General features: G+C 36.8%; 1 protein-coding gene across 1 annotated transcript in view; it reads left to right on the top strand.

The window, feature by feature from the left end:
• The first annotated feature begins 13,628 nt into the window (after positions 1–13,628).
• Positions 13,629–19,091, top strand: part of LOC150090291 (uncharacterized) — a 43,700-nt gene continuing 38,237 nt past the window's right edge. Inside the window, exon 1 of the mRNA XM_090389790.1 lies at positions 13,629–13,788. Within this exon, the coding sequence (XP_090245916.1) occupies positions 13,722–13,788 (67 nt within the window). The 5' untranslated portion in view covers positions 13,629–13,721. The remainder of the gene's footprint in view (positions 13,789–19,091) is intronic.

The following is a 19,091-nucleotide window of genomic DNA, read 5'->3' as shown; positions in this document are numbered from 1 at the left end:
TGTGTACTCATTTATATTCCATGTCGATGAACATATAATTATTGTCTCGTCATGCTGATGCACGTGTCAGTGACGTTTAGTTTTGTGCATTTCTTCGAATACACTGATTTTGTCACAGCGTGACATGTGGCGGCTAAATTTATTGCGACATCCTTCGATGTAACTAAAAATATAATTTGTACGGCTGTACACTTCGATGTAAGTTCCTTTAAACAACAAATAAAACGCAAAAATTAATTTAATGTACCTTACATAAACATTTTTAGATATTTATTGTTTATGTACTTTATCTTGTTCTTCTGGATTCTTCAAAATATAAAAAATACTGTAGTCGACCTCGCGGTAGCACAGTGATTATGAACGCCGCCTTCCACAGTGTTCGAAAAGGACTGGGTTCGAATCTCATCAAGGCTGAAGGAACCTTTAATACCTTGGCCACCTTAGTCGGTGTGGTCGAAATGGTTGAATGATACTATTTGTTTTGCAAATTTATTACAGAATACACAAGTGCTTCGTGGTTTTGGTTACCTTGGCATAAAATCGAACAACTAACCAACCAAGAGATAGCCATCTGTTGTTGGGCTAGGAAAGTGGAAATACTTCACATCACAAAACGAAGCAGGGATTTTATATTTTGTAAATACAATATCTAGCACGTTGTCTTCGCTCCTTTGCAAGCATTCATTCACTCTCAAGGTCAGGGTTTCCATTACCCTTGGTGGTGAATTTTCCGGTATTTCCTAAATCCTTCTGAAATCACAATCCTTTATTTGTGCTTAATGTTCTGATGATAATATCTGTACATATCGAACCATATTTTACAATATTCTGAATACAATTAATTCCTTTTGAGTACGACAGAAGATCTGTTGACGCTCTTGATGCAACCATTGCCCTATTGTCTTCGAACAATATCTGTTCAAACGGAAATGAAGCAACTGCGGTGTTTTGCCATTCAATAGCATGTTGATATTTCACATTTACAGGTTGACTCTGAGTTAGTGCAGTGCCGTTTTCAGCCTTATTTGCCTCAGCGCAAATTCAAATCAGCCAACTTAAAGTGTAAAAGAAAGGCAGTTCTGGTTCGTGGTGCCAGTCTGAATATTTCAGCAATGGGGCGATGGTTGCAGCGAGAGCGTCAATTTAGGGCAGTATGAGATAATTTACATATCATTTTCCCCTACAAGGTATTTGATTCTGAAGTTCTATCTTTTGATAAAAATTCCCGTTCTTCCTTTTTAAAAAAGAGGAACGCGAAGGGGTCTGTATTTTAAATCAAATTGCAAAACGCTATTTGATTTAAAATACAGACCAGGTCATGCTGTTTAAAACCTTTATATAGATCAGTTCTTCCAATAAACATAAATGACATACTTTCCTTGAGGTCACTTTTGTAAAATGGCATTGAAATTAATTACAAACGAATTAGCAATTTTTGTTCATTTGAAAGACCAAATTTCAAAAATCTTTTCCTGAATTTCTTGTTAACCATGCTATTTGAATTTTTTTTTTCTATTTCGTATTTTTGAATGATTTGTTATACACTCACCATTATTGGGTTAAACGTGTACTATACATTTACTGAAATTAAAGGAGAAATCAAATAAGGGATATTTGCAGCTGAGAGCATTTATATCGAAGAATTTCTGACCATGAAATTTCCAGGTTCTTTTTGACCTGGAACGATTTTTATATGGCATAAGGGGACAGCGGGAGGAGTTACGCTCAATGGTAGTGTCGAAAAGTCTGTTCTGCTTGAAATGGGGAAAGTACCAACACGTGCTGAAAATAGTAGTAAGAGCACGGGCTGAAAGTGTAGTTAACGCTATTTTTGTATGACTTATGACCTTACTCCAAGAGGTTAAACCCGTATATTTACACTTCAAATTGCAGGATTTTTTTTTAACGTTATTGACCTGATAAAAATGAAGTGATCAAGTTCTTCAGTTCTAAGCTGAAACTAGAATACTTTTGATATGAAGAAATTTAAGTAGGCTAGTACTCCACTTTTATTCCACTGTAAAACAGATGTGTCACGCAATAATTGTAGTTGTTTAGAATTTTTAGGAAACGAAGGACATGAGATTCGGTAATCGTTTCTGTGAAATGGTCTGTTTGCTGGATGAAAAGGCTGGTAATCTAGGATTTTGTTTCGATTGAAACCGACTAACTCGGCCACGGTGTGAAAAACACACGTTTCTTTCATTGGAAATCAAACTGAGGACTGCAACAAGCGGACGGGGTTGCCAAAGGTTGGCAGAGACCGACTAATACAATAAATAAAAGAAATGTCCAGCTGTGGTGGGGGGGGGGGAAAGAGTAGTCCTTAATTTATATACATACATATGCATACATATGTCTTTACTCTTCCTTAAATTTTATTTGAATATGTATAATAATAATGCTTTATTAAATATTTTTTATTTGTACTGTTGTTCCCTTATAACTATATAGACCTCTATTCCTTACACCCCCACGTACACATCTGACTTTGCTTCACAGGAGAATTCCAGATTCAAGGGAACTTCTCAATTATGTATAATTCCCTTCGGAAAGGCTGAGTGTTCAGGAATAACAAACTCACAAATTAATAAACAAAAAAGATTATTTACATATATATATATACAACATAATATACAGTTGAATTAAAAAAACATGTAATATGCATACAAAGTTAAATCAAGGATACCTTGCATATATTATTCTTATTCCTGTTTCCCTTCACTAGCTAATCTGAGTTGACCATTATATGAAAACACTTGATTCATTCTTCTTGCCCTAACTAACTCCTAAGACTTATACACCTTCACCACACCTATTTCACTTACTCCTGGATACAATTGTGTTTCTTATATTAACAATCAATATGCTACTTTCATCATTATATTCTGCGTTCTCACCATTCTGTTACAATACACTGAAGACCAATCCTAACTTTCCTAAAGTCTCTATTTGTTATTAGTCTTTCAGATGAACCAACAATTCTTCATCAATACAAACACTATATTCAATTATCTATCCTCAAAACATATTCAAAGTTTCTTATATAAACCTTACTACCCTTCTAACACATTATAATCATTTGAACAACAATTTAATCTATTACTCATCCTTCGTTTCTCTTGTATTTTACAATAACCTTTTTTTAATTAATTAAACTCTGTTATCATATATATAATTTACTTCAGAGATAATTTATCTGTCATTTTACTTCTAGTGCTACCCCTTTTTTTTTTTTTTTAATTAATCACTATACTGTTTCACTAACAGTCCTTGTTAACTTACAGTACTTACTATTATCCTTTTTCTTTCCTTTTCGGGGAGGTTTGAACCTTCCATTTTAGGCTCTCAGGCTACCTTCTGGGGATCTCCTTCATCTGTTTTCACCTGAATCTGCTATAGATAATTATCAGGAACTCTTTGCTGCATGGGTCTGGCGTCCTTTCTCCACCTTACTCGGGCTACTTCTATCTTTTCCATTCGCTGCTTCCTTCCTTCTCATCGAGCTACTAATTCCGAGTTTTCGCTCCTTCTCTCGAGCTACTAATTTTGCGGATTTCGCTCCCTTTCTCTCCACCTTATTAAAACCTTTCACAAGGAAAAACTCATAGGGTGCTACCCTCGTTTTTCCGCTCCACCTATTAAGAACTCTTTCAAGAAGAAAACTTCCCAGGGCGCTACCCTTCTCTTTTCCTACCACGACCAAACACTCAACTGTTAACTGACACATATTTCCTACCACAACAGAACCCTCAACTGTTCATGTTACTAACTCATTTTACTTATATCGACGAAAATCTCGACTGCTGTGTCCGCTGACTATTTCATTTTCCCTAGCACCAACAAAAAACTCAACTTAGAATCCCACTAACCCATTTTCATAAACACCCACAAGAATCTCAACTTTGGGTTCTGACCTTCTCACATTTTCTAACACAAAAAAAAACTTCAGCTGTGTCTCCCCTAACTCATTTCCATAAACACCCACATGAATCTCAACTTTGGGTTCTGACTCCTCTCTCCCTGTTCACTCGCTTTTTTCATCTCAACTACGTACCGCCCCTTTGTGTCAGGCACGCCCTTGTTTTCAGTCTTAACGAATCTTTCTCATTTTATCAACTTCCACTCTGTTCTAATTTGCCCGTTATCTTTTCCCAAGCTTTCTGTTTATTGCTGGATCTAACTTCTTATTTTAAGAAATTTGTAAAATTTCTCAGGCTGTCTGTACCTTTGAAGTCAGCTGCTTATAGTTAAACTTTAGCAGACTAATTTCCCAAGATCTACCAAACCTGCCATCGCCGACAGAAAAACGCCAATCTTAAATCTAATTCCCAGCATTTGTTCCGTATTTACTTCCTGTCTCTTCTCCAGGTGTCACCAATTAAAGAAATGTCCCGACATGGTCCTTCGCGCCATTGTTTTCCAGAGTTAACACCTTCTACTAATAGCAGTAGCTACTTGTTGCTATTGTTTGGTTTGTCTGTGTGAGCTGGGAGTCGAGTGTACCTAGGTTGCTAATAGCATTTCAGCCTACCGCTCCCCTTGTATAGACGTTGTCTAATTTAATCCCTTGCGAGTGATCTTAGTAATATTCTTGACTTGTAGGGTTTCGTTCCCCCATATTGCTATATTACTGTTTTACTTTAAATAAATCTCACTTTTCTATAAAATAATATATTTGTAAAATTTTACATCTTACACAGCGTTACCAGCAAATTTTTAACGCAAGAGCGAGTGATAGAGATAATTTGACGAAAGTACCAGTATATGACAACAAATCTAATATTGAGAAAATTTCGTTTACCATTAGGAATAATAAAAAAATTCATAACACGTTTGAATCGTAGATGACATGCTCTGATAAAAGGGCAAATAGAACGAAGCTCATGGACATTTTTTGAGAATATAGAAACAGTACGATATAAGACCCGATGAAGGATAGACTAGGAGCACCATGGTCAAAGTTGCCCATGTGCTAACAAAACTGAAATCAATCAGCCAACGTAATTAAGGTCCTAAAGTTACTTGGTTATAGCACAACCGATGTTTCTAGCCTCACCCTGTAACCCTGGGAAAACCGTGTTTTGTCAGTTTAGCAATAAACATAATTGAATCGTATTTATTGTCCGTTAATAAAATTCTAGAACAGATATTTTTCCTCTTTCAGGTAGATGCACTTGCTGAGATTTCTCTAATAGATGTCTAATGACCTTCCTTTCAGTGTTGTGAAGATATACTGCCTTACTGCGAGTTTTTCAATAATAATATACACCGATGAGCCAAAATATTATGACCGCCTACCTAATATGATGTTGGTCTCCCACGTGCAGCCAAAACAGCTCGTACCCAGCGAGGCATGGCCGCTACAAGATTTCTAAATGTGGCTTGTGGTATCAGGTACCAACACATATCTAGCAGATCCTTTAACTCCTGTAAGGGCGCCTCCGTAGCCAGGTGAGAAGGAGCAGCAGTGCGTAGCACACGCTTCTTGATTAGACCGGGGTTCGAGCCTGTCACCACCAAATACGGAGGATGCGGAAAGCTCAGGGAATGGCCACCGCATATCCCGGAGCAATATGGCCTTAGTTGCTAATGCTCCTAAGAACCAAATAACAAACAAACAAACAACAAACAACTCCTGTAAGGTCCGTGATTGTGACGCCGCAGATCGGAGTTTCTGTTCCAACACAAACCCCAGATGCTCAATGGGATTAATGTCTGTGGAATTTAGAGGCCAGGACAATACCTAGAAATCTTCCTCATGTTCTGCAAATCAGTCTCAAACAATCCGGGCGATGTGGCATGGTGCATTATACTGCTGAAAAACGGCACCGTCAGAGCGGATGACCATTGCCATGAAAGAGTGTACCTGGTCATTAATGATGTTTAGGTTGGTCGTAAAGGTCAAAGTGCCTGGCACATGGATCACTGGACCCAGGGTGTCCCTGCAAAATATCGCCCAAAGCATGACACCACTGCCACCGGCTTGTTTTTGTCCTATGGTGCATCTAGGCGCCATCACTTCCCCAAGTAAACGACGCACACGTACCAGGCCGTCCACATAGTGCAACAGGAAACGTGATTCATCGGACCAGACAACCTTCTTCCAATCACTCAAGGTCCAGTTTCGATGCTCGCGTGCCCATTGTAGGCGCTGTCGCCGGTGAACCGTGGTTAGCATGGGCACTCGGAGCGGCCTGCGGCTACGCAGGCCCATTTTCAGCAGGGTTCGATGTACTGTGTGTTGTGACACATTACTCCCATCACCAGCATTTCAATTACCAGCGAGTTGCGCCACAGTAGCCCTTCTATTGCCATGTACCATCCGGGAGAGCCTTCGTTCACCACGAGCATCGATGAGCCGTGGTCGTCCAAGACCTCGCCGGCGGTTCGTGGGTTTGCCCTCCTCGGCCCACCTTCCGTAGGTACTAACCACGGTTGACCGTGAGCATCCCACCAGCCGTGCCATTTCGGATATGCTCTGATCCAGTCGTCTGGCCATTACAATTTGGCTTTTGTCAAACTTGCTTAACCCCGCTGCCTTTCCCAGCTCAAGAACAAGAGTAACACTGATTAACGGACCTCAGCGTCAGGTGTGTTTTATACCGTGTCCCGACCCGCGCCGTAGTTCACTTGCAGTTGCTTCGATTTGCATAACGATTCGCTGTCATAATGTTTTGGTTCATCAGTGTACGTTTCACTTGTACTCTGCAAGTGAATAACTTGCAGAGTACAGAGAACAGAGAATCTCCTAATATAATTCCTGTACAACCGGCAAAGGTGCTAGACCATACTATGAGAAATAATGCCATACAAAATCACATGTACTCAGAAATCCTTGTTGGCACTGTAAGCAGAGAACTTTCTCCAGGAATTCTCAACACCCACACCTTCACATTTAACCGGTTGTTGTTGTTTTTGTGTTTATAGGTCCTTCAGCAACTTAGACTATATTGTGCCGTATGTAATATATATATGTAAATCGCGTGTGTTCTGTGGTCGATTTGCAGTTTGCTGGAAGAAACACCCGAATTTGAGGGAGAAAAACCATACTATCCTCGTTGAGACTGACTAAATCAGCCACGTTGTGAAAAAGGCCCATGCAGAATGCTAAACAACTTCACATGCGCGCCTTTCCTGGCACGTGAGATGTCCAAGTGACATTAAGTTTCCCTCCACGTGTTCTCCAGCATTTACGGTGTAACTGTTTCGATCGCAGCAACAATTCTGAGCTTCAATTAAGTGTTATACCTCAGGCACTTTTCCAGGGTTCTGGAAAGTGGCTGTGGTGAAATTAATTCGTTAAGCTAATAAAGAGCTTACTGATCCCCGTGCCTATAGGCCGATTTCCTTGCTTCCGAATTTGGAAAAAAATTTTGAACGTTTAATAGTGTTGAGATTGACTAATTTGTTGGGGAATCTAATGTTCAATTGTTGTTTCAATGTGGTTTTAAACAGAAACATTCTGCTGCAGACACACTTAAAGATCTAGTGGAATGTGTTACCATCTCTACGAGTAAATACGTTCTTGTCATTTATGTTGACTTTGAAAGAGCGTTTGATAGCGTTTGGCATGAAAGTACACTCAGTTCTTTAAGAGATCTTAAATGCCCACAGGTACTTTATAGGGTTAGTGCCAGCTACTTAAAGAATAAGAAAATTATAATACGCTCAGAACAAATGGTTTATTCTAAGATTGTAACGCGTGGTTGTCCCCAGGGCTCTGTTCTGTGGCCAATGTTTTGGAATCTTGTTTTGAACTTGTGGTTACAAAAGCCAAATGTACAGTGTCATAAGATCGCGTACGCTGATGATTTAGTTTAATATTTCCCAGGTAAGTCTAGACAGGAACTGCAAGACTGAGCGTCTTTAGTTATGGATGATTTACTTTCATGGGCTCAAGAACATAAATTTAAAATATCAGGGAAAAAAACAGTCATGGTGTTATTCAAGGGGAAATTAGATGTGGAGAGACCTATGGTATTTGTTGAGGGTAAGTTAATCCCATGGTAGATACTACAAAACATCTGGGTGTCATTTTTGATAATCCGCTTTCTTTTTCGCAACATACCTAGGGTTTGACAGTTAAATTTAAACAAAAATTAATATCCATACAAAGGAAAATGTTACTCTCTCTGTTTAAAGTTTGTAGAACTGTATCGAATAATGCTCTCCAGGTTTTGTCTGGATGCATGCCCTTGGACTTATGTGTTGTATATTAGACCTTTTTTTACTTTCTGAGAAAGGATTGTCAGCTGATACTCATGGGTATAACTTCTAATATTAACATTGAACGTAAAAAGGATAAAAAGTTAGTAATGGATGAATTAATGAGTGTTTGGCAGGAATGATGGAATAACAGTGATACAGGAATAGTTACTCGATTATTTATACCTGATGTTAAATTTGTTAGTGGTAAAAAAATAACAGGATGGCTTTTCCCTGAGATGGAAACCTCATATTTTATTACGGGCCACGGCTCGTTTAACTCTAAATTACATTATTTTAATTTAGTATTGGATCCTTTATGTTACTGTTGGATCCCTTATGTTACTGATTTTTGTGAGGAGTATTATTGGTTCCTACGCCTTCTTTATATACCGATCTAAATGAGGGTGTTGAGAATTGTTCGGATACTTTTTGGAGTGTTGACTATATACTCATCGAGATGTTACATTGAGGGAAATCACAACGTAATGATAAATTAAGGATAGTTTTCGTTTAAGATAAAGACAACCCTAGAATTGGTTAACACACCCTTGTATAGAGGGTGTTTCTAAATTGCAGGAACAAACGTAAAAAGTCTTTATAATGAAGTAAAATGGCAAACACACCTGGAATTAACAGTAATAAATTGGTCATCCTATAAAGTTTCGTTTTAATAAGCAAACAGAGAAACTCCACGCCACAAAAAAGCAACTTAATCTTCCTGATGTAAAACAAAAGTTTTCCCCATATTAGGTGACGAAGCCGCAAAGTTAAATATAGTTTCCTTGTTGGACAACACAGCAAAGGGCATTGAAGAAAATGGCAGTGACGTTACCAGCAGCTGATTTCAAGGCTACTGACAAACGCTCATTATTCTGGACTCGGTAAAAGTACACACATCTCAGAAATGTTTACGTTACTAAAGTTTACTATATATGTGATTTTAATAAGGTAACGAAGGTATATTTTTAATTTTATTTCATCCGATTTTTCCACGTACACAGCGAGCTAACAATTTCAACACTAAATAATATTATGGTACTTAATAGTCAATTGGTACTTAATAGTTAATAGTCCCTTAATCAAGTGGTAAATGCAGATAGGGAAATCCGCATATCGCGTATTCGAGTGAGCACGACATCAGTAAAGTTACATTGCGTTGTTGACGGTACTTACTATGGTTATAAACTCCTCTGACCACTTACCGGATGTAGCAATAAAGTGGCGCAATAAATAGAACCCAAAGTGAAGGAGCTAAAAATGGTTTTATTTTTATTCAAAGTAATCACCACCTGACTGAATATACTTATTACGCCGGGTTAGGTTTTCTTTATGTCTTCAACATCTTGAAATCCATTTCTTTTGATGGAAGTTTTCAACTTGGAAAAGAAGAAGTCCGCTGGTTCTAGATCTGAAGAGTAGGGTGAATTGATCTGTAGAATGCCATGTTTCGTCAGAAATGTCCTCACAACAAGTGCGAAACTGGACAGAGGCATTGTCGTGCAACAAGAACTAGCTGCTTTTCTCTCGAAATTGGGGCCTCACCTGTGAAATGCGCCTCCGTAATCTTTGAAGTACATGTGCGTAGAACGCAGCATTGACTCTCTCCCCTTCAGTTACAAATTCCTTGTGACTCACACCCTGTTTGTCGAAAAACATGATTAGCATCGTCTTGGTCCTGGACTTCTGTAAACCAAAATTTTGGGCCTTGGTGATGATTTTGAAGTCCACTGCATTGCTCTGACGCTCCGTCTCTGGGTAGTTCTGATATTCTCAACACTTACATCCAGTAACAATACAGTCGAGGAAATTAGGATTGTCTTGACAAGCCTGGATAAAGTCTTCGCATAATTACACTCTTAGTTGCTTCTGCTCAACCGTGAGGCTGTGGAGTCACAAATTTTGCACAGACCTTCCTTTTCCCTAAATCTTCATGCGGAATTCGACGAATTGTCTCCTTATTCATATCCAACTCATCAGCCATCATTCTGAGGATCAAAAACAACCTCTTGGCACAATTTCCCGAATGTTTGCAACATTGGCCTCATTTCGAACGTTTTATTCAAAGTAATCACCACCTGACTGAATACACTTATTACACCGTTCTAAAAGTTTCTGAAAGGAGTCAGCGAAGGCATCCAAAGAGATTTTCTCTTTGGACGCCGTCGTAGGGATGTACCCGATAATCCGCTTCTTGGATTATCGGGAACATCCTCACGTCCGTCTTTGAACTACTTATACTATTCAAACACACTGGTACTTTAACCTTTCATCACCAAAAACAGTTTTTAACATTTCATGCGTTTCTATAGCAGATTTTTCCCAGTTAAATGCAAAATCTGATATTCGTTCGTTGCTTCATTGCAAAACCGTGACACGAAACTTTAACACTACTAACGAGTGTGGTTCTTGCCTGCAACCTGTCAGCTTACTGAACGATTTCTGTACAACCATCTACTAGAGAAAGTTTGAACTACAGCATACCACTTCCATCTAATTTTAAACTCATCGAACGTGACCCCAACAGCACCAGTTTGTGAACTTTATTGCCACAACTAGTATTACCATCCAAGAGTATAAAGAGATGCTTTAATGATTTTTAAATTATTAAGAAACCTGTTTAACCTCCTCCCCCCGTAGGAGTGTATACGTAATATAGATCATATGGGGTTCTGAAACTTTAGTAACCTACCCCCACCTCTTTTAGTTTTAAATTTTTTCTGCAGATACTAGGGATACGCAGAAGCAGGATTGTTTTTAATGCCTTAATTTTTTTCAGCTTTTTAAATAATTATAAGAAATTTCAGGCACTGTTCGCGAATCCCCTGGAGTGTCTTAACATTCAGACAAGAAATAATTTTACATGTAAAAAGCGTTAGAGATTTAAGAGAAAGTATTATCTGAATGCATACAGGGTAACTAGATTCATTCATTATATAGGGCCTGCCCACTATTATTGTGGTAGGTGGACCCTGTTAACCGTGACACGTGTTAATGAGGCCAATGACAGCATTTGTGGAGCTTCATGGACATGCAGAGATACAAAAGGTATCTTGGAGTTAAGTGGAATAACAGCGTTTTCACTTCAACTGTAATTATATGTAAGATATTTTCATGTAAAACCACTGATGGCACGTTCAGACTAGTATTAGGAAAAGTGAATCGCTGAAAACTATGTTTACAACTGATACGATTGAAGGATTCTTATGTAAGTCAAACAAAGACTATTTTTTCTTTCTTTCTTCCTTACTTCCATTTAGATGCTATTCACAAAGCTGACTCAGACTAATTATTAACACTTTTACTCTTGAAAACTATTTTTTTTTTCATTCGTGTAGTGTTTAAAATTCCTTAAGTCGACCTAAAAATTTCCAAAAAAATATTTTCTGCTATTTAAATGCTGAGAGAAATAATTTTCGTCTTATTTTCTGTTTTCTTAATGATTAAAATCGGTGATTACACGTATTTATATGGTTTGGCATCAGTGATGTCGTTTGGCACCAGAAATATCGTTTGGGCACTAGAAATATCGTTTGCCCTTAGAGATGTCGTTTGGTACAAATGTCGTTTGGCATCTGAGATGTGGCTTAATTTTTAAACAAATTTCTAACAAGTTTTATTAAGCAGGATAAACGATGCTTAATATTGTATATTTTATTCAATACACGGTATAAATTCAATTAAAACTACTCGTAATTTAAAAACTACACTAATATACATTTTTGATTAAAAAATCTTCTTTTATCGATATTAATAGATAAACTTATACAATTTTAGCTGTTAATTCCGGGTCTGTAACTGATTTTATTCTATCGCATAGCTGTACATAAATGGTAATGTATGTATTAAAAAAATTATTTTGGCCAGTGTTATTCAAGGCTAAAGGATAGCTTCCGGGATTGCAAAGTGCAATTCCTGGTACACACACTTCGACTAGCTAAAGAAATATATACATATTTTTTTTTATTCCTTTAATGTTTTAATAGAATTGTAAAGTTCGATATGGTGGTGTGACCAAGCCCACTTTGTACTACTTCGTATGAAACCACCAAATAAAAACTGCGCATTAACCTTGGTAAACAACGAGTGCCTCATTTGTGTAAATGACTGCTCATTTGTGTAAACAATTATCTTAACCTCCATTGCCAAGAACAAGTTGCTACCAAAAACAATAATTACGTAATACTGCATTTAAAAACAAATGATTTTATAAGTATTATAAGCAGTAACCTTTTCCAAACTATGGTAATATTGAATGAGTAGAAGGAAGTGACGAATTACAGTAATTTAGGAACTAACAAAACTCGATATTGTTCTGGATCAGAGCCAAACTTTACCTTACTGCCCAATTAGGGTTAAAAATAAGGAAATAAATAAATAAAACTTCCTTAAGAAACGGTGTGTAAACATCTTGAGAAACAAGGTCAAATGTGAAATGAAAGAGAAAGTCATTGAGCCTTCACGTTTGAACAGGATGGGCTTCTAAATGGGGGAAAAAGAAAGAAAGGCTTATGTTTTTTTTTATGTACAAGATGGGCCACAAAAAATTACCCGAACTTAAGAAATTATTAAATCTGAAATTTGTTGTTGCATTTTTTTTATATTATCCATGAATAAACGTAAGTTTTATTTATCAAATTACAAATTTAACTATAAAATCATACGCGAAACGTTTAAAAAGATTGAAAGAGCTGCGCTATCTATAATTTTGGCGTGATTTAAAATCCAAAGACTGCTTTTAATAAATTAAATTGTATTAAAGTATAAAGGACTAAGTATACGTATTGAATAATGAATATGTTTTAAATATGACAAGATGGCAGCTCGGTGGTGTACCCGAAGATTTGAAATTGCTTCATTGGAACTTCTGCATTTCAAAACGAAATAAAAGTTACAAAATGCGGTTATTTTCATATTAATAAGATGCATTTAGAGAAGTCTAACGAAATACCTAAGATGGGAGTCTTAATAATGAGTATTTATGAACACAGTTGGTCTGTGATAAGAATTATTATTACAGACTCATCGGTGCCATTACGAGTCAGTTTATGAGCGACCCCCAAGAGGAGACGTCATTCAGTTGCCACATAAAGAAACCGCTCAACCAAACAATTTTTTTAAATTATTATTTTTAAGGTTGCATTTTTGGTTTTAGACAACTTAACGAACTATCCGAACTGTAAACATCGTACTCGGTGTCCATCAAACGATTCTACAACACCTCTACCCGGAAATTCGTATTAAACCGTAGCATCTACCGTGTCTCGTGGCAGGTAAAAGAGCTTTCACAGTTCCCTATTCCCACATGCAGCTTCCTTCCCCACTTCACGACAACCATGTATAACTATTGCAACAAATGTCTCTCTCACCTTAACGCATGCGTGCTTGGACAAAACATCATTGGTGATTCAGCAATATAGGATAATAGGTACACACGAACATACACACACACATATGCAACCGAAGGGCAAAGTTTGGTATAAACCTGTTTGTGAACGTGCTGCGTAGGATTCATGAGGATCAGAGGAAGTATAGCGGAGATGAAAGTATTTCTGGGTGTTTTCTTGCTACTTTTATGGGGTAAGCCATAGCCCGAGGGCTCTTTTTGTACGCAAGTTTAAATTTTAGATTTTTTTTTCAGCTTTGCTAACCGTTTGTTTTCAATGAATTGAAATTACAATCAAATTTGCTGAGAAAACTATAGTTTTCCAGTTATCTTACATTGCATTTCATCCCGAACTTTATTATATATTTTGGTGTAATATAAATTAGCAATTTTTGATTCCTGATTGTGTCTTTTTACTCCAGAACTGCGCATATACAGGAGAACTCGCTCACATTCGTGGTTCATATCCGGTAATATTGATTTATCGCCAAAAATACATCAAACCATCAACTTCCATCAGCGAGTTTTGTAGCTTAAATTTCTGCGCATTTGTTTCGTATGGAATTTAACAGTCCCATCCATGCGATAAAACAATCTCTGAAATCAGATCATCTGATTACCTGATACAATTGACCCTACGTGGGAAGTACAAAGTCTGAATTCTGTAGACGTGCTAGAGGATTCAGCTGGAATGCAAAGGAAAAGTTACTCTGTTGATGCGAAAGAATAAAAAACAAATGCTGTCCACTTACCAGGTAGTTTAATAATGAGGCGATGGTTTTTATATTAGTATAAATTAACTGATATTGTATTGAAAAATTCTTAATTATCTATTAAGTACGTTTCTGTTGAAAATGATAACCAAACATAAAATCTAATATGTCCTTCGTTACATTCAAAGTTTAAAATAATAATAATTGCAATATTAGACTAGTCTTTATTGGTACTAAACCGTTTCCATGGGATAAGATTCACAACCTTTGTCTTTCAAAGTTCTAATAGAACGCTACATAAGTAGTTGGTGATCTTAGGATTCTCCTTCCACCGACAAATTCCGATTTTACACCGTGGAAAACAAACAAGCCAACCTTTAGATTACCCGTAATTAAACAGATACTTTTGAATAGTATTTTCGTGGGTAACTGATGAAGTATTTGTTTCCTTTCATCAGGGAGGTCAATATAAGGATTGTACGAACAATCTAATAAATCAAAGAAAATTAATATCCCCCTGCAACACTTAATTCTGATCTTGATATCTCTTGACATGACTTTTATATAAAAGATATTAACTGAACATTCGTTTTTTTTTTTTTTTTTTTTTTAAATAGGCAAACAAAAAAGCAATGTTTGTATTTCCTTTGTAAGTACCTCGGTTAATGTAAAATATTATATGCTGATAAATAGCAGTACTGTATTTCTGTCTATGCTTCTTTAACTGGATGGGCAAATTCCATAAGTCAACTTTGTCTCCAAAATAAGACAACTACTGGTTCTGTCTGTAAAAAGGTACTACAAAAACAAAATAGATGAAAGTGAGAAGAAGATAAATTGCAATAAAATATTCACAAAGAGTAGTTGAAGGAAATGCAACCAAGAATATAGATAAAACTGGCCTGGCGAATATAGACGAGGCAGATCACACAGGATAATATATCTGGTAATTAGTTGTGTGCAATTTAGCGCTGCTAACCTGTACCATCTGTCAAAGAAGAGAATGAGGATGCCATATTGAAGAAGCTAATCTGGACCCAATTCAGAGGCCATATCTGCAACTAGTGCAGATAGGACCTCTGAGTTGGGACCAGATTATTCAAACCAGTATCAATGATGCTGGATGTATAGACCAATGAATGATGTATAGACAAATAATGCGATGCTGGATGTATAGACCAATGAAGAAGGCAAAGCATCAGATCGTTTAAATTTATCTACCCAGGAACTCCTGTGGAGTGTGGCCTAGAGTAATAACGGCGTGTCTGCTGAGTGGAAAGATCAAGGGCCAGTGTTGGCCAGAGGTTTCAGTTTAGTGTGGAGAAGATGGAGTTTTGGCGTCCTACGAAGTATTAAATACATCAAGCATTGGTGTATTTTCGCCTGTAGTACCCTCAACACAAACCTTGAGCTTGCCTTGCCTGGGATTAATGAAGTCCGTTCAATGATGGAGGGAAGATTAGATTACCCATGGAGAATAATGAATTTTCATTACTCTACATGGATAATCAACTCATTTCAATTATGCAATCAAAGAATGTATATAAATCAACTCGATAATAATAATAGTATGAACTATAATGATTAATCTCCTCTTTCTCTCCTTCTGTGGAGAGAAAAAGAAACTGAAAACGAAACTTCTTTTTCATTAAGCACAAATGTTGACGTTGTAAATCAACAAACTGTGAGCTTACGAGAAGTTGTAAATAAATTCGTCACCTCTTCCCCTTTTCTACAGGTAGGGTTTGCAATATCTCCAAACCAGCTGTTAACACATGTAGGAAATATATATCAGCTACATGGACTCTTCAGTTATTTGCGAAATACGCAGAAACTCTATTACCAACTTATCTAGCGAAATTTCAATATTGTAATACTAAAAATTTTAAATAAAAATACAGATACATTTTTATTTTAAAAATTAAAAAGGTAGCAATTTATCAAACGCAAGAATTTAACCAAATTCAAATTTAAAAGAAACTAACAACAAAATTGGTCAAAGTACATAGACTATTAAAAATCAATGTCAGTTATTATATATATTATTATACAATAGCCTGTATAATAAATACATAACACTTAGATAAAACAAAACTGCGACCTCGTGTGCCAGTTTCCAATTGAAGGTTGAGGTTGATTTTTACATGTGGACATGTGGACATGTGTGTGTATAGGTAGGGTGGCTCCTAGAACGTCCGTTCAAATCCACCTCGTTTCTTTGTACGTTGAACAGACTCTGCAAAACAGGCCAGCGTGTAGTAGTGCAATGTTCGTGTAGTTTAATGCATGTTATGTTGTTGTGTTATGCTGACCTCTTAGCTACCGAGAAGCAGCTATCACCAGGAAGGCTGCTTCTAGATACTCGTCCACACCACGGGAAGGTGGGCCAGTTCCAGTAGATGGGACGCATAAGGTCTCAGGTTATGAGACAACAAAAAAAAAAAAAAAAAAAAAAAAAAAAAAACCCTCTGGGGGCCCAATCCAGAGCTTAAAAAAAAAAAAAAAAAAAAAAAAAAAAAAAATAATAATAATAATAAATAACACACGTGTATATATATATATATATATATATAAAATAATAATAAAAAATAAATAAATAAAATAAAAAAAAATAATAATAAATAATAATAAAAAAATAAATAAAAAATAAATAAAAAAAAAAAAAAAAAAAAAAATAAATAAATAAATAAATAAATTAAAAAAATAATAAAAAAAAAATAATAATAAATAAATAAAATCCTCCTCATCATCACCAATAGTCTCTTGGGCATTCTGGACCCACTTCAGTATTCTTTTCAACACACTATTCTGGTTCAACTGTTTAACAGGCGTTTCCTCAGTTCAAAGGCTCCCTTTGCAAAATCCTGGAATAATTGAAATACACTCCTATTAGATACAAACACCTCTTCCCGACCTAACTCATTTTCAGCAATGATTTCCCTGATTATTTCCCTGACATTATCGTAAATTGTACACACATATAATATATGGTGCCAACTTTCACTCTCACCACAAAAACAGAGATCTGTATCCGAAAGACCCAACTGAAATAATTTCGCTTTCATCGAGCCGTGACCTGTTAGTAAAAATGATGTTTGTAAACTTGGCGTAAACCAACTTCGAACTGTTCTGTCACTTAAAAAGGTAACATCCGGAATAAATTTCTTTGTCACTCGACCAGTAGATACAGTGTCCCATCTTGTTTGCCACAAGTTAACAATCTCATTTAAACATCTTCTCTTCTCCCTCTTAATATCAGAATTTATGTCAACTTCTATGCCAACAAGTCTAGTAGATATTTTCTTCTTAATGCCATAGCACAGCCCTCGATAAGCCACGAACAAATCCAAAGGGACTGCCCCAGCCATCACTTGAAGTGCAGTCGTAGCTACAGTTCTACATACCCTTAATATACTGAGAAGCATCGTTCTTTGTAGTGAGTTTAATTTAGCCTGAAATCTAACAAGAGCCACTCTGTGAGACCAAACTCCCGCTGCATATGTAACCATAGGCAGAAACACCACCTTATAATATAAAAATAAAGTTTTATTGGACACACCCCAATCTCCTCTTGATACTCTTATAATATAGCCGGCAAATTTCCTAATCTTGCTATGTAGATGTGTTATATGCGCATAATAAGACAACTTGTGATCAATAATGAGCCCCAAGTATTTAGTTTCAGAAACCATAGTCAACTGTCTCCCATTTAATTTTATTTGCGGCGGTCGTCCCAAATCAAGTTTGGTTTTAAAAAGCATCATTTTGGTCTTTTGGGGGCTAATGGTAAGCTTAAATCCTTGTGCCCAGGTATTAATATCATTTATTACACGGTTTGCATTTTGCTCCAAATCGTGTCGTGATCGACCTGCCACAATTAATGTGACATCATCAGCAAAAGCTATCACGTGACAATTTACTTGTGGTCGAACCAGCCAGTTCTGTAACACTAAATTCCAAATAGAAGGACCTAATACAGAGCCCTGAGGGCAACCTCGCGTGATTTGTCTTTGAAGGAGAAAATGTTTAGACCTTACAGTCACATATCTCTCAGAAAAATAACTCCTGAACAGACTGTATAACTGCTTAGAACACTCAGCACGACACAGTTGAGAAAGAGCTGCCTCCCACCATACTGAGTCAAACGCACCTTCAAAATCTATATATATAGCGAGTTCATATTTTGAATCAGAGTTTGAAATGTATGTATGAAAGTCCAGAAGAGCATCCTCGCACGATTTCCCCGGTGTAAAACCATACTGATTAGGTGTAATCATGTCATGGCGTTCTAACAATTAAAAATCAATGTCAGTTATTATATATATTATTATACAATAGCCTGTATAATAAATACATAACACTTAGATAAAACAAAACTGCGACCTCGTGTGCCAGTTTCCAATTGAAGGTTGAGGTTGATTTTTACAACTCTTCCAGAACTTCTCTAAGTATGAACTTAGCTGAAATCGCTTTTGACGTTCTAAAACGAAACAGTACATCAAACAAACCACGCTATCAGATCCTCCCTCTTCCACAAAAGTTCAATTAACCATTTAGCACATGGACTTATTTTTCCATTCCGCTTCAATGATCTCTTTTTTCCCACCCTAATCATCTAGTTGACCTACGAGACCTGCTTGATACAGGATGGGGAAGCGAACAACAGGACCGACAAACTGACACTCGGACACAGGCTACCAAGCATTACACAATTACGGAATAGAGAACATGTCGGAAAGAACGAGTGGGGGAGTTGGCTACATGGAACAGCAGTGCTTCGCTCG

The sequence above is a fragment of the Mastigoproctus giganteus genome, chromosome 2 (assembly GCF_048544385.1).
Source record: "Mastigoproctus giganteus isolate SK-2022 chromosome 2, ASM4854438v1, whole genome shotgun sequence".
Lineage (NCBI taxonomy): Eukaryota > Metazoa > Arthropoda > Arachnida > Uropygi > Thelyphonidae > Mastigoproctus > Mastigoproctus giganteus.
This window is presented reverse-complemented; position numbering and strand designations above follow the sequence as displayed.